Source organism: Acomys minous (genome assembly GCF_964271855.1).
Source record: "Acomys minous genome assembly, chromosome: 16".
NCBI lineage: Eukaryota > Metazoa > Chordata > Mammalia > Rodentia > Muridae > Acomys > Acomys minous.
In genome coordinates, this window is record NC_140498.1 from 87,341,921 (window position 1) to 87,358,532 (window position 16,612).

General features: G+C 47.4%; 2 protein-coding genes across 3 annotated transcripts in view; one reads left to right on the top strand and one right to left on the bottom strand.

Annotated features, from left to right (window-relative positions):
• TMEM116 (transmembrane protein 116) overlaps positions 1-16,612 on the bottom strand; it is an 86,055-nt gene that overhangs the window by 14,308 nt on the left and 55,135 nt on the right. The window lies entirely within an intron of this gene.
• Positions 120-3,119, top strand: LOC311586165 (disintegrin and metalloproteinase domain-containing protein 1a-like). The gene has a single exon (XM_084762113.1). The coding sequence runs from the start codon at positions 469-471 to the stop codon at positions 2,848-2,850; it is 2,382 nt and encodes a 793-aa protein (XP_084618239.1). The 5' UTR covers positions 120-468; the 3' UTR covers positions 2,851-3,119.

Sequence of the window (16,612 nt, forward strand, 5' to 3'; positions counted from 1 at the left end):
GCAGTCACGGATAAAAGAGAACTAGCCATCAGTACAACATGATCACTATAAGAATGAGGAAAGAGGCAGGACAACAGAGAACTCTTAATTGTTCAAAGAACACAGAGAAACTCTGTCCCCTCCCCCGCAGCCCTGGCAGAATGTTGGGTCTGAAAGAATGAGCAGGTTAACAGTGTCCGGGGCCTCGGGACATGGTCTGACTTAGAGAAGTGGCTGAGTCATTGCAGATAGACGGCTCATCTCCATGAACATCAAAGAAACTTAAGCAAAGTTGAAGGTCTTCCACTTGAAAGGAGTCCCTGTGCTCTACATAACCACTGAGGCCAGGAGTAAAGAAAGAACTGGGAGACACAGCCTGAAGGCCCCTGTAAGGACAGGCACAGATCTGGGTTCCTGAGTCAGGGAAAATCTGCCTATCAGAGCCGCCACTGATGAACTTAGATTCTACATTACCAACTTGTTTGCGCCATGTCAGAGGTGGCATCGGTGAGAGGAATTGCCTCCGTTCTATCTTCCCTGCAGATCAGGCAAGTGGCCTTAAAGGAGGCTAAGATACCTTCTCACATTTGGGCTGCCCAGCAGTGGAACTTGGATCTGAGATTAGTGCCAGGACACCTGTCTGTCGGTGTAGGGGTCCTGGTGCTATTGATTTTCCTCCCGAGCACGTTCTGTGACACAGGACCTGTACATAATTCTTCCTATGAAACAGTCATCCCCAAGAGACTGCCAGGTGGGGGAAGTGAGGACCCCGGGGGGAAGGTGTCCTACATGCTGCTGCTGCAGGGCCAGGAGCAGCTGCTCCACCTGAAGGTAAAGGGACACTACTCCGTGAACAGCTTCCCGGTCTACACTTACCGCAGAGGCATCCTGGGGCAAGACACGCCTCTCCTCTCCCAAGACTGCCGCTATGAAGGCTACATGGAAGGGGTGCCAGGCTCCTTTGTCTCTGTCAACATCTGTTCAGGCCTCAGGGGCGTCCTGATTAAGGAGGGGACGTCCTACGGCATTGAGCCCATCCTCTCTTCCCAAAAGTTTGAACACGTCCTCTACACGGTGGCACAGCAGCCTCGGGTCTCCTGCGGTGTCACTCCCAAAGCCAGCCCAGGGGACATGAGCCAGCAACAAAGGAGCAGGAAGCCTGCTGACCTCCAGGCGCTGTCTGACTTGTGGTCACACACCAAGTATGTGGAGATGTTTGTCGTGGTCAACCACCAACGGTTCCAGATGTGGGGCAGTAATGTCAACGAGACGGTCCGGGCAATAGTGGACATCGTTGCTCTGGCCAACAGCTTCACGAGGGGAATAAACACAGAGGTGGTGCTGGTGGGCGTGGAAATCTGGACAGAGGGGGACCAGATAGAGGTCCCAGTGGACCTGCAGGCTACACTCAGGAATTTCAACCGCTGGAGACAGGAGAAGCTCACGGACCGGGGCAGGCACGATGTCGCACATCTGATCGTTGGGCATCACCCAGGAGAGAACGAGGGCCAGGCGTTTCTCAATGGTGCCTGTTCAGGCGCGTTTGCAGCAGCGGTGGAGGCCTTCCATCACGAAGATGTCTTCCTGTTCTCGGCCCTCGTGGCCCACGAGCTGGGACATAACCTGGGTATCCACCACGACCACCCGGCCTGCACCTGTGATTCTAAACACTTCTGCCTCATGCACGAGAAGATCAGTAAGGACAGTGGCTTCAGCAGCTGCAGCTCTGACCACTTCCACCATTTCCTCCAGGATGGCAGAGGGGCCTGCCTGCTTGATGAGCCTCGGCGCCAAAGCCGCAAGCGCAGAGCTGCCCGCTGTGGAAACGGTGTGGTGGAGACTGGGGAGGAGTGTGACTGTGGTCCCGACTGTGAACATCACCCATGTTGTGAGCCAACGTGTACACTGAAGGGGGGTGCGCAGTGCAGTGAGGGGCTCTGTTGCTATAAATGTAGTTTCAAGAACAAAGGGGCCTTATGTCGCCCTGCTGAGGATGTGTGCGACCTTCCCGAGTACTGCAATGGCAATAGTCAAGAATGCCCTGCAAACAGCTACAAGCAGGATGGCACACCGTGTGATAAGATTTATTACTGCTCTGGAGGTTGGTGTAGGAACCCTGATAAACAATGCACAAAAATATATGGGTATCCTGCAAGATCCGCCCCTGAGGACTGTTACATTTCAATTAATACCAAAGGGAACCGGTTTGGAAACTGTGGCCGTCCCAGTATGGCTAACTTAGGATACGAAACATGTTCCAACGAGGATATATTTTGCGGGAAACTGGTATGTACAAACGTTAGGTACTTGCCGCAAGTCAAACCGCGACACACACTTCTCCAGGTTCCCCATGGAGATGACTGGTGCTGGAGCATGGACGCCTATAACATTACTGATGTCCCCGATTATGGAGATGTGCAGGGTGGCACCTACTGTGCCCCAAACAAAGTCTGCATGGAATACATCTGCACTGATCACATGGTGCTCCAGTACAACTGTGAACCACAGGAAATGTGTCATGGGAGAGGAGTGTGCAACAATTTAAGGCACTGTCACTGTGATGCTGGTTTTGCCCCTCCTAACTGCAGGAGCCTAGGAAATGGGGGGAGTATAGACAGCGGCCCTGTTGGTAAGCCAGCTGTTCAAAACTTGAGTTTGTTCCCAGGTTCAGACCCTGCCATGCCTAGGATGGAGGATGATGATGTAAACCTGAAAGTGATGGTGCTTGTGGTCCCTATATTTCTTATCCTTTTACTGTGCTGCCTAATGCTGATCGCCTACCTCTGGTCTGAAGTACAAGTATCAGAGGAGTCATCAGAAGAGGAGGAGTCCTCAGAAGGAGCAGCTGCAGAGGGAGCTCCACCCCCATGACGTTTTATTTAAGATCTCATGGGTCATTACTATTGATGTCTTGTATTTGCAGGGCAATTTTGACTAAGTGGTTTCCCAGGGCAAGCTACCTCTGCACTGTTTCTTGTAATGTGTTAATCTACACTTACTTTGTTCATCTCAGTAATAACTGGTATTACATCATGAATGTTTTTATGAGACCTAAATGTTCTAACTTGCCCTGTTAGCTACTGTTCATAAAATAGAGGTGATTTTAAATAAATATAAATAATAAAGCCATTTTCCCCCCTTCAGATGAAGCATCACTCCAGACTAGTCACCTTCATACTTTGGGATCTTTAGGGGTTTGTTTGGTTTTGGTTTTTTGAGACAGGGTTTCTCTGTGTAGCCCTGGCTGTCCTGGAAGTCATTCTGTAGACCAGGCTGGCCTAAACTCACAGAGACCACCTGCCTCTGCTTCCTAGGTGCTGGCATTAAAAGTGTGTGCCACCGCCACCCAGTGGTGGACAAGTAGGTACTTGGGCACAGGACCCAGGCTCACACAGAGCTTCAAGCAGTTCTGAGCTCTTTTAGTTTTTCAATTTGATTTCTCAGTTTTTCTAAGGAATTTGTTTGTTTGTTTTAAGACAATGTTTCTCTGTATAGCCTTGGCTGTCCTGGATTCTCTTTGTAGACCAGGGTGGCCTCAAACTCAAGAGTTCTGCCTTCCTCTGCTTCTCAAGTGCTGGGATTAGAGGTGTGCACCACTATGTCCGGCAGAATTTTGCTTTTTAAAAAATGATTTATTTAGTTGGGCGTGGTGGTACACACCTGTATTCCCAGCACTTGGGAGGCAGAGGCAGGGGGATCTCTGGAAGTTCAAGGCTTGGTCTACAAAGTGAGTCCAGGACAGCCAAGGCTACACAGAGAAACCCTGTCTTGAAAAACAAAACCACAAAATTCCCAAAGGGATTCATTTTCTTTTATATGTATGAATATTTGCCTGCAAAAAAATACTTGCCTGAGCCGGGCGTGGTGGCGCACGCCTTTAATCCCAGCACTCGGGAGGCAGAGGCAGGCAGATCGCTGTGAGTTCGAGGCTAGCCTGGTCTACAAAGTGAGTCCAGGACAGCCAAGGCTACACAGAGAGATCCTGTCTTGAAAAACAAAAACAAACAAACAAAAAAACTTGCCTGCATATATGTATGTGCACAAATTGTGTGCCTAGTGCTCAAGGCGGCCAGAAGAGAGCGTTGGTTCCTGTAGAAATGGAGTCACAGACAGTTGGTGAGCTGTCATGTGAGTGCCAGGAACTGAGCCTGGGTCCTCTCCACCTCCAGCCTGGCAGCTGATGTTCTATGGGTTGCCAGTGTCTACAGTGCCAGGTGTGCAGTGTGAAGGGTGTCTCCTGAGGTACAGAGCTAGTACAAAGCACAATTCCTCGTGTGTGATGGAAGGTTTGACACCACAGTTGTAATCTCCCCAGCTGCCAGGAAACAGACATTAAGCAAGTAAAGGGTACTATAGTGGTCAGCTTTACCCAACAGCCTACGTTCTGTGACCCCCAAGCCTCCCCTTCAGTAAAAAGGAAGACTGTCTAATGAGTCTGTGATTGTCCAGACTATACCATAGGTAGCTATTGTACTGCATGATCATTAGATAGGTATCTTGAAACTGACTATGCTGGGCATGGTGGCGCATGCCTTTACTCCTAGCACTCAGGAGGCAGAGGCAGACTGATCGCTGTTCGAGGCCAGCCTGGTCTACAAAACGAGTCCAGGACAGCCAAGGCTAACACAGAGACAGAGAGTCCTTGTCTTGAAACAAAAAACAAAAAACAAACAAAAAAAAAACCAAAAAACAAAAAAGCAAACAAAACCCCCCGAAACTGACCATTAGCTATGGATATAGGTTAATGGGTGTGTTCCTACCTAGCACATGCAATGCCATTAGCTGCCAAATACCAGGTCTCAGTACTAGGGAGATTTGAGGCACCAATGCAAGGCCAGGCTGGTCTACAGAGCAAAACTCTTAAAACAAAAATGTGCAAGTCATCGTGTAGTTAGAGAACTGTATCAACTGTGGCTCTGTTTTGCCAAGTGGAAGGTGCTGGTACTCAGGATGACAGTCCTTAGACAGTAGAATCTAGGCCCTAGCAGTGGTTTTTAACCTGGGAGTGGAATGACCCTTTCACCCTTAGGGGTCACCTGAGACCATCTGCATATCATATATTTACATTTCAATCCACAGCAGTAGCAAACTTAGAGTTATGAAGTGGCAACAAAACAGCACTGTTGGAGCCAGGTGGTGGCGGCACACGCCTTTAATCCCAGCACGCAGGAGGTGGAGGGAGATGAGGTGGATCTCTGAGTTCGAGGCCAGCCTGGTTTACAAAGTCCAGGACAGGCAAGGCTTTGTGTAACAGAGAAACCCTGTCTCGAAAAACAAACAAAGGCAACACATTTTGGGGCTGGAGAGATGATTGTTAGGAATCACTACCACATGAAGATCTGCCTTAAAGGTTTGAAGCAGTGGAAAGGTTGAGAACCATTGCTCTAGGAAGACTGGGATGCCTTGAGATATGACAACACCTTACAAAGCTAAAAGCATTTGCTGACAGAGCAGATGCAGAGTGAGAGCAACACAGCTCAGGATGTGGACTCACTGACTTGCCTTCAACGGCTCAAGAAGCAGCAACCATTACTGACTGGGCAGGGGGCGGGGTCAAGTGTAGCCAGCAGACATGGCTGTGTTCAGTATGAGAGGCTGGCTAAACACACAGTGGGTGTGTCCACTAGGCAGTAAGATAACTGGAGCTGCAAACCTAGCCAGAGAGGATGTGAGAGCTGTGCGGTTGGTGGACACTGCCTTGCTGGAGAAGGGACATCTGTGTGCATGCTGCTGTAATGAGGAAGATTCTGGGAGGATGTCAGGATATTCAGTGTGGGAGAGCATTACGAGAGAACTATACTGTGGAAACCATGAGAAAGGTCTTTCTACAAGAGGTTTACTGCATTGCACCTGCACACCCAGATCCTCCAGAGATATGCAGCTCAGCAGACACCCATGGGCAATTAGAGGATATGAGCTGGTCTCTATTTCCACCCTGTGCCCTGCAGCCAGTGGTCATTGTAGCTCTTAGGTGGAACTCAGATCACTAATAACTGGGCGGTGATGGCGCACACCTTTAGTCTCAGAACTTGTGGAGGCAAAGGCAGGTGGATCTCCATGAGTTCAAGGCCAGCCTGGTCTACAAAGTAAGCCCAGGACAGCCAAGACTACACAGAGAAACCTTGTCTCAAAAAACCAAAACCAAATGAAAACAACAACAAAAAGACCTTAGCGAGGCCAGCCTGGTCTACAAAGCGAGTCCATGACAGCTGAGGCTACACAGAGAAACCCTGTCTCAAAAAACAAAAAACAAAAAACAAAAAAAGACCTTAGGACTGTGGCTGCTGATACCATGTGTCTCCCAAGATAGCCAGTGTTACATGTGCATCTTCAAGGTGGTACCATGTTCATCCTACAGTTCCAGAGACAATGGTCAGTGCATTAAAAGCTGGTACCACTTGTACATATCTTGTGCACACTAGGGAAGGGCTTCCTGAGAATAACTGCTCATGCAAAAAACTCCAGTCCCAGCCAAGCCTGTTTTAGGGGATGAGGAGAAGGTTCTTATCTGTGTCCTGTAGCTCCAAGGTCATGAATACCACTCTGTGTAGCGTTGGCTGTCCTCGACTCGCTTTGTAGACCAGGCTGACCTCGAACTCACACCAATCCACCTACCTCTGCCTCCTGAGTGCTGGGATTAAAGGTGTGTGCCACTACACCCAGCTCTGTAAGTGCTCTTAAAAGAATAGTCAAGGGGCTCCACACTGGAGACAAAAAGATCACCAACCACCAGGAAAACACAATGTGAAAGACCCACTATAGGTGCCAGGGGCATGCCTCAATTGGTACAGTGCTTGCCTAGGCTCCAGTCCCCAGCCCCATACACACTTGATGTGGTGCACATCTGTAGTCCCAGCCATCTGGCTGTAAAAGAGGCTCAGAAGATCAAGGTTACTTGGCTACATAGTTTGAGGCTAGCCTGAGATACATGAGACTTTGTTTAAAAAAATTAATTCATCAAGAAAGTTTAGGATGACAGGCGTGGTGGCGCACACCTTTAATCCCAGCACCTGGGAGACAAGAGGCAGGTGGATTGTTGTGAGTTTGAGGCCAGCCTGGTCTACAAAGAGAGTCCAGGACAGCTAATGCTATATAGAGAGAATCTGTTTTGGAAAAAAAAAAAAGGAATTATAAATACATATGTACCTATTATGGAACCACTCAAATGCAAATGGCAAATACTATGCAGTCTCAAAGGAAAGAATTCAATATCCTACTTACTTGAATCTACAATGAAAATCAACAAAGAAATGTCTTTTTAAGCAAGGACAAATGTCCTGGAAGATACTACAGAACACTTCCTCCAACGGCAGAAGGACACAAACTATTCCCATCAGCATATGGGACATTCTCTAAGATAAATATGTTAGGTTAAACGTCAACCTTTAAGACTGTAGAGATGGCCCAGTGGCAAAGTGTGGAGACTCATAAGGACCTGACCTCAGTACCCAGCACCCAAGTCATGCAGCCTGCAAATGCCTGCAAGCCCACCTGGGAGCAGATACTCTCTTCTGCCTCCATGGACATCGGCACTCACAGACACTCACAAACATAATTAAAAGTTTATAAAAATCAAGAAGTCTTTGTTTCTTGTTTTTCAAGACAGGGTTTCTATGTGTAGCCCTGGCTGTCCTGGAACTCTCTCTGTAAACCAAGCTGGCTCAAACTCACAGTGATCCACCTGCCTCTGCCTCCTGAGTGCTGGGATTAAAAGGATGCACCACCATGCCTGGCGACTTTAATTATTTTATTTTTTGAGACAGAGTTTCTTTATATAATAGCCCTGGATGTCCTGGACTTGCTGTATAGATCAGGCTGGCCTTGATTTTACAGAGAATTTTTATTTTTTATTTAAAAATATTTAAGATTATTTTATGCTTATGAGTATTTTGCCTACATGTATGTATGTGCACCATGTGTGTTCCTGACTATGCTTTAGCTCAATCAGGCATTAAAACAGATACCACAGAAACTGCAGGATCACAGAGCACACTGTGCAGAAGCCCCTTCTAGCCATGTGTATGACACAGGCCCTTCAGCCAGTGTCACTTGGGTCTCTCTACTTCTGGGCCTGGGAGAACGTTCAGGGCTAGAGCATGGCATATCAGGAGAGCTAAGTAGCAAGAAAATGCAGAGGAGAGCCCACAATTACTTCTCTGTGGAGTGTCCTTGGTGAACTTTTTGGAGCAGCCTGAAGGTGCACCCCAATGATGAATATTGACATGGATGGAGGACAGAGGCCTGAGTTTCCCACAGCTGCGCCCTGCTCCCGTCTCAACACCTCGAATCCAGAGCAAGGTTTCCATCACCTCCCAGGACTCTATTGTGCTCTGAAACCAGGCATTCTGCAAGGGCTCAAGTTACCCACCATCTGCTCTGCTTCAATGACGCACTAGTCATAGGATTCCTGTGTGTGTGCACCAATGTTCTAGCCCCAGGCGGGGCTGGACTGCCTGTACTCCCCACCAGGGCCGCCTCTTCCCCCAGTTGTACCCCTCTTCATTCCTGCTGCCATCTGCCACTCCCGCCTCCTTTCTTAGCTACCAACCCCATCCTGGCTCCTCCCTTCCCAAGGCAGCCACAGACTCTTGTGCTCACGTAGTATCCCCTTAACCCAAACTACTTTGGAATTTTCTCATCACTATGCCAGAAACCCACGTGGTGCAGCTGGCCCAGACTGTAAACTTTCCCTGCTTTCTGGCCTCGCTGTGGGTCTCAACTCACACTCCTCTGTCATCCATAACTTTACCCTAGGTGGGAGTAAAGGACCAAAGGCAATGAAGGGGCCCTGGCTGCCTGGCATCAGTCACTGCTGGTGCTTGTGAGCCACACCACCTACCACTGTGACCCATCCTGAGATCTCCCAGGTACCCCACAGCAGACCTTGGAAGACAGCAGCGCACGAGAGCCAGCATGTCATGACCCCTCCAGTAGAGTCTGTGTGACAAATACTGTGCAACCTGATGCGACGACCCCCACCCAGGGAGAGCCTCCTGGAATGGGGCTGATGTTCCTGCCAGGAGTAATTGATTGTAGCCTTCTTCTCTCTCATTCTGTCCCACTCTTTCTCTGAACTCTACTCCCATATCAGGACTTTTCAGGCATGACAATGTTGCTATGAGACGGCCCTAACTTGGGACTACAGCCAGGAACTGTTCAGGCCCAGAATAGATCTGCTCCACTTCCACTTATTAAAAGAAACATGGCTGAGAATTAATAGTTAATAACTTATATTATGGCTTACAAAGAAATAAAGTGTTTCAGAAAGCTCCAGATAGTGGTGCTCGGATATTAGAAAGGAGAACTAAAGAAAAAACTGTCTTGGCACACAGGTATTGGGCCTAAGTTCCGTTTATGGGAGAATATTGACCCTTAACAAAGAGGGCACATGCATACTGATACCAAGCCAATAATTTAAGGATGATGACATCTTTACTGTGTATTCTGTACCCTGTATTGTTTCATTTAAAGTTGTAATTCAAAATATGACAACACTATTACTTTGCATTCTGTACCTGCACTGTGTGTGCTTGATTGCTCACTGACTTCCGTGAATCTACTCTGTGATTAATGGACAACAAACTGCCCACTCCCCCGCCCCCGTTTCAAAATGTATGTATAAAAATTTAGGATGCTTCCTGCAAAATACACTCAGAATCAAACTCACCCCTGGGTTGGTCTGTTTGTCACTTTGCCTATCTCTGCCCACCGATGCTTCGAGAATGCCCAGTCCCAAGGACCTATACCCAACTGAGATGGTCCCTGGCACCAGCAAATGCCTGTGGCTTGCAACCTTTCCACTCAGCACATCTGAATTCACACTGGCCACAAGCCCTTCCAGTGTCAACTGCATGGCCACTTTACCACTCTTCCCACATAAATACCAGAGAGGAGCCCTGCTCTGTCGCTGTGCTGCCAGCTGTCCCTGGGTGCTGAAAAGGAAGCACTACTCCCAGGATGACCTGAGAACTGAAGTAAGAAGGCACCCTGCCCCAGGCTAACAGGTGAGGAAAGCCCGTAGAGCAACTACCACAGTCACAACATGTTTGTTTGTTTTTGTTTTTTAAGACAAGGTTTCTCTATGTAACGGCCCTGGCTGTCTTGGACTCGCTTTTTAGACAGGCTGGCCTTGAATTCAGTGATCTGCCTGCCTCTGCCTCCTAAGTGCTGGGATTAAAGGTATGTGCCACCATATCCAGCAAATTTTGTATTTTTAATATGCACTGTCCCCCAACCTCTGAAACTTTGGGGAAAATTAAAGCATGTTTGATCATTTGAAATAAGCCCTGAGTGGGTTGCAGGGGTCTCAGTGGTAAGGGCACTTGCTCCCTGAGTACCAGGACCTGGGTCTGAATCCTTAGCACCTCAAAAAAGGCCAGGCATGACCCTAACACTGGGGAGCAAGAGAGGCAGATCCTGAGAGCTTATGGGCTATGCAGTGCAGAGATAGCATGAGCGTCTGGTTTAGAAAGAAACGCTGTACCAAGGCAAAAAGCAAAAAGCAAAAAGCAAGTGAATGATGGGAAGGCACGTGGTGTCCTGCTCTGGGTGTACACGTATGCGTATAAGTACAGGCACCCACATACACATATATGTGCACCACACACACACACCCCAAATGCATACGTGCACACACCACACATATACACACATGAAACACATACACTACACACAGCACACATACCCTCTACATCCTATATATTCACACACCAAACACGCGCATCACACACATACACATACACTAAACACATATATACACACCACACATATACCAAACACTTATACAGAAACACACACACAAACACATACACACCACTAACAGCCCCAGCACACATAACACCAGAGTCAGACCAAACCTCACTTAAAGGCAAGCATACGTATGTATTTGAAACTAGCTTGTGTGGTGTCAACAGTTTAATGGACCCTGATACAGATGGATTGGTTTACTAAAGAAAAAAAATACTCCTCAGGTTAAGTATGGTTGTATATTTCTACCTATTATTATTTGGATTCTTTCTAGAAAGTGTGGTTTTTTTTGTGTATGTGTGCTCTGTTTTGGGCCTTATAAGTGTACCTCAGAGAGGAAAATATGCCTGTTACGAAGCCTGAAGACCTGCGTTCTGCCCCCCATGACCCACAAAGTCAAGGAGAGAATTGACTTGCATGCACAGCCAATGGCTTGTATACCTGCTCCCTGTTAAAAATAAATGAAGTTTTGTAGTCAATTTTCTTTTCTTTCTTTCTTTCTCTTTCTTTCTTTCTTTCTTTCCTGAGACAGGGTTTCCCTGTGTAGCCTTGGCATCCTGGACTCACTTAGTAGACCAGGCTGGCCTCGAACTCACAGAGATCCTCCTGCCTCTGCCTCCCAAGTGCTGGGATTAAAGGTTTGTGCCACCATGACTGGATTATAGTCAGTTTTCAGGTAAGAATGTATATCATGGTGCTGCAGTGATTTATTAGCTTTCTAATTGTTGTGTAATAACTAAGAACTCTTAGCTAAGTTTCTTTTTTTTTTTCTTTTTCTTTTTCTTTTTTTTGGTTTTTCCAGACAGGGTCTCTCTGTGTTATCCTTGGCTATCCTGGACTCGCTCTGTAGACCAGGTTGGCCTTGAACTCACAGTGATCCACCTGCCTCTGCCTCCCGAGTGCTGGGATTAAAGGCGTGAGCCACCACGCCCAGCTCCTTAGCTAAGTTTCTATTGCTATGATAAATATGATCCAAAGCACCTTGGGGAGGAAAGGGCTTGTTTATCCTACAGCCGTCCTCCATCACCCAGGGAACTCAGGGCGGGACCCTGGAGGCAGGAGCCAAAGCAGAGACCATGGAGGGTGCTGCTTACTGGCGCACTCCTCAGGGCTTGTTCAGCCTGCTTTCCTTTTTCTTTTTTTCAAGACAGGGTTCCTCTATGTAGCCCTAGCTGTCCTGTAACTCACTCTGTAGACCAGGCTGGCCTCAAACTCACAGAGATTCGTCTGCCTCTGCCTCTCAAGTGCTGGGATTAAAGGCATGCGCCACCACTGCCTGGCTCAGCCTGCTTTCTTATAGCACCTGGGAGCATCAGCCCCGGGTAAACTGCTACAGTGAGCTGAGCCCTCCCATATCAACCATCAACTAAGAAAATACCCCCCAATGTGTTGGTGCATGCCTTAATGCCAGGACTCAGGTGTAAGTGTATATGCTACAGTTGCACCATTTCAGGTGCAGAGGCAGGAGAATGTAGTGTGGACTACAAGATCCAGGCCAGCTAGGCATATGTCATGAGCCCCCATCTCAACATATAAACAGACATTTTTAAAGATTTTATTTATTATGTATACAGTGTTCTGCCTGCATGTAACACTTGCAGGCCAGAAGAGGGCACCAGATTTCATTGTAGATGGCTGTAAGCCACCATGTTGTTGCTGGGAATTGAACTCAGCACCTTTGGAAGAGCAGGCAGTGCTCTTAACCTTTGAGCCATCTCTCTAGCCCCATATAAACAGATTTTAAAATTAAAGTATTAAGCCAGGCATGGTGGTGAATGCCTTTAATCCCAGCACTCGGGAGGCAGAGGCAGGTGGATTGCTATGAGTTCAAGGCCAGCCTGGTTTACAAAGCAAGTCTAGGACAGCCAAGGCTACACAGGGAAACCCTGTCTTGAGACTCCCCTCCCCGAAATTAATTAAAAAATCTAGAAGCCAATGGATTCACTGTAAAATTGCATAAAACATTTGAATAGAGTACTGATTCTAATTCATCTTCAAGGATTAACAAATAAGCAAAAATATTAGTGGTGGTGTGTCTTGAAACTCTGTCTCGAAAAACCAACCAACCAAACAAAAACATTAGTGATGCATGTGGCCCTAAGAGCCACACTCAGGAAGGCTGACACAAGAGGACTAAAGGGTCAAAGCTGGCCTGGAGTGAATGAGACTCTTTCACACAATAACAACAAAAACTATAGTCGTTTGAGAAAGAATTGTTCCCCACAGATTCAGGTATCTGACCAGGTATTCCCCAGCAGGTAGCTTTTTGGGGAAAGATTATGGAGCCTTCAGGAAGTGCAGCCTTGCTAAGGAAGTACCTCACTGTGGGTGGGATTGGAGAGTTATTTCCTTGGCCTACTTCGACTTCCCTTTTTTAGTTGTCTGTGTGTGGATGCACACAGCCGCTGTGCCTGCTGCCATGTGTGGATGCACACAGCCGCTGTGCCTGCTGCCATGTGTGGATGCACACAGCCGCTGTGCCTGCTGCCATGTGTGGATGCACACAGCCGCTGTGCCTGCTGCCATGTGTGGATGCACACAGCCGCTGTGCCTGCTGCCATGTGTGGATGCACACAGCCGCTGTGCCTGCTGCCATGTGTGGATGCACACAGCCGCTGTGCCTGCTGCCATGTGTGGATGCACACAGCCGCTGTGCCTGCTGCCATGTGTGGATGCACACAGCCGCTGTGCCTGCTGCCAAGTGTGGATGCACACAGCCGCTGTGCCTGCTGCCATGTGTGGATGCACACAGCCGCTGTGCCTGCCGCCGTGCCTTCTCCACCATGAGACACTCTCCCTCTGGAGTGTGTAAGCCAAAAGAAACTTTCTTCTATAAGTCTTTGTGTGTGTTGTGTGTGTTATCACAGTAAGAAAAAGTAACTAATATACTGAAAAACCAAATCTACAAATTATAAGCATCAAAGAATGTTTGATGTTAAAAGCATAGAAAGGTTTTTTTTTCATTCTCCCCCCCCCCAGTCTATGTAACCCTGGGTGTCCTGGAACTGGAACTCACTGTGTAGACCAGGCTGACTTCAAACTCAGTATCCACCTGCCTCTGTCTCCCGAGTGCTGGGATTAAAAATGTGTACCACCACCTCCAGCTACAGATAGTTTCTTTCCTTTTTTGTTTTTTTAAGACAGGGTTTCTCTGTGTAGCCTTGGCTGTCTTGGACTTGTTTTGTAGACAGACTGGCCTTGAACTTACAGACTTCTGCCTGCCTCTGCCTCCTGAGTGCTGGGAAACAGATGGCTTCTTAACAGAAACTTTAAAAGCTACAAGGCCATAGAACCATGTAAAGTCCTTAGAGCCCATAGCTGCCAACACACACTACTACTGCTAGCAAAACTATCTGTCATAATCAATAGATACATAAAAATATATCATGATAAAAACAGGCCACCAAAATCTATGGTCAGTGAGCAACCTCTATAGGGCATTCCAGAAGGAAGTCCTTAGACAAAAGAGAACGAGAAGTCAGCTGTAGGGAAAAAGTAAAACCATGCTACAAGAATAGTAAACAACTTAGGAGTAGGAAAACACTAAACACTACAAAACCAACAGAATGACAGGACTCGAAATACACTTTTCACTAATAACTGCAAATGGTATCAATTTGTCAATAAAAAGGCACAAACTGGAAAACTGGATTAAAAACAGAGATTATCTATTTGCTTCCTCTAAGAAACATACCTCACCTTCAAAGATTGACCCTGAGGGCAAAAACACAGAAAGATGTTCCAAGCAAATGTGACAGCTTTAGAACCGAAACTAGTGCGGAGAGATTAAAGAAATCAATTCATAGTTATAAGTAGCACTGTAAGGGCAAAATTAGTGCCATATTCTATATTCTGTAATTAATGATGTTCTGTGTGAGAACTTGTCCCCTAGGTGACCCTTTTCCCTGTGTTCTGGGAATGACACCTGCCAGCAGTCCCCAGACACTCCACTGGAGCGATTACATACAATTAGCTCCCAAGGTTCCTCTGAGATAAGACGACTTCCCCTCCAGACTCAGCCTCCACCCAACCTGCCTGAAGGTCAACATCCTGTCACCCACCACCCCCTCTTCCCTTTATAAGCCCATTGCCCTTGAAGCTCAGGGTCACTCTCCTATCCTGCTGCGTCAGGAGAGACTGTGATCTGAAGCTCTGAGCCCATAATACAGGACGCTGTGTTTGTTCCATCGGTATTGAGTCCCAGTGGTCTTTTTGGGGGTCTCGAGATCTGGGTGATCTCAGTATTACCCTGAGCGACCTCGGTATTACAGAATAACCTGTCAGGGTAACACCATTAGCCAGCAGTGGCGCACACCTGTGATTCCAGCACTCAGGAGACAGAGGCAGACGGATCTCTGTGAGTTCGAGGCCAGCCTGGTCTACAAAGCGAGTCTAGAACAGGCAGGGCTACACAGGGAAACCCTGACTCAGGGGTGGGGGATAATCCAAAGACTAGGAATGCTAATGAGGAAGTCAAAGCACTCCCACTAAGGTCAGGGAAGAAGGCTGTCTCCACTCGTCTGATAGTATGTTTGAAGTCTTAGCTCGAGTGATAGGAGAAGGACGGAAATGAGCACAGGCGGCAAGCTTCCGTGCACCATGGACTCTCCACGGCTCCAGCACAAAGCTCTGCCTTCCACCGGATGGCCGCTTTCAGCAGGACGGCAGGATAGGAAGGTAACACACAGAACTCAGAAGCCTTCCTATACATCACTGACAAGCACACTGGGGAACTGTGAAGAAATCACAGAAACAATCCCACTTGCAACTGCCTTGAAGATGCCTTGGAATAAACCGAACAGTGAAACTGTCTGCAATGAAAACCTTAAAACACTGAAGATGGAGCCTGTCTTCGGCCATGCCACCCTGAACTCGCCATCTCCTCTGAAGACAGAAGTCAGGGAAGACAGTAGAAGATGGAAAGACCTCCTGTGCTCATGGGTTGAATAAATATCATAAAATGTCCGACTACAAAAGCTACCTACAGATTCAAGTACCCCCATTAAAATCCAAACATCGTTCTTCACAGAATTATTTTTTAAAATCTTAACATTTCTATAGAAGCATAAAAGACCTCAGAAAGCCAAAGCAATTCTGAGCAAACAAATGAAGTTGAGGATATTGTCATAAATGACTTGAGTTAAATCACAGAGCCATAGTAATGACAGCAATGTCACAGTGACACAAAACAGACACACAGAGCAATGGACCGACTAGAGCACACACAGAAGCCCACTTAGCTACAACTGATTTTTGAAAAAAATGCTAAACAAACAGTTTGAACAAAAGATGGTCCCTTTAAGTGACGGTGCTGACTCATCCACACATAGAAGGAAAGTGGACCATTGCCTATAACTCAACTCCAAATGGAGCAGAGACCATAGTGTAAGACTCCAAACTCTGGGGCTGCCAGGAGGAAAGGTAGGGAAATGCCACGCTCTAGGCACAGGTGAGGACTCAGGAAGTGAGGTCAGCAGTCAATCAGTGTGACCTCATGAGACTAAAGGCTGCTGTGCAGCAAGGAAACAGTGAATTGAGTAAAGAGGCAACACTTGGGAACAATTCCTTGTGAGCTACATCTGACAGAGCATTAATATCCAGAATAAACAAGTAACTCAAAAACTGGTGGCAAAGCCAGGCAGTGGTGGCACACGCCTTTAATCCCAGCATTTGGGAGGCAGAGGCAGGTGATCACTGTGAGTTCAAGGCCAGCCTGGCCTACAAAGTGAGTCTAGGACATACAAGGCTGTTCACAGGGAAACCCTGGCTTGAGGGTGGGGAAAAAGAGCAACCTAGGCTCTTAACCACTGAGCCATCTTAACAGGCCCTTAGGTATAAATTTCACAAAGGTAATGACAAATTTCTACAATAAAAGTCATAAAAGGCT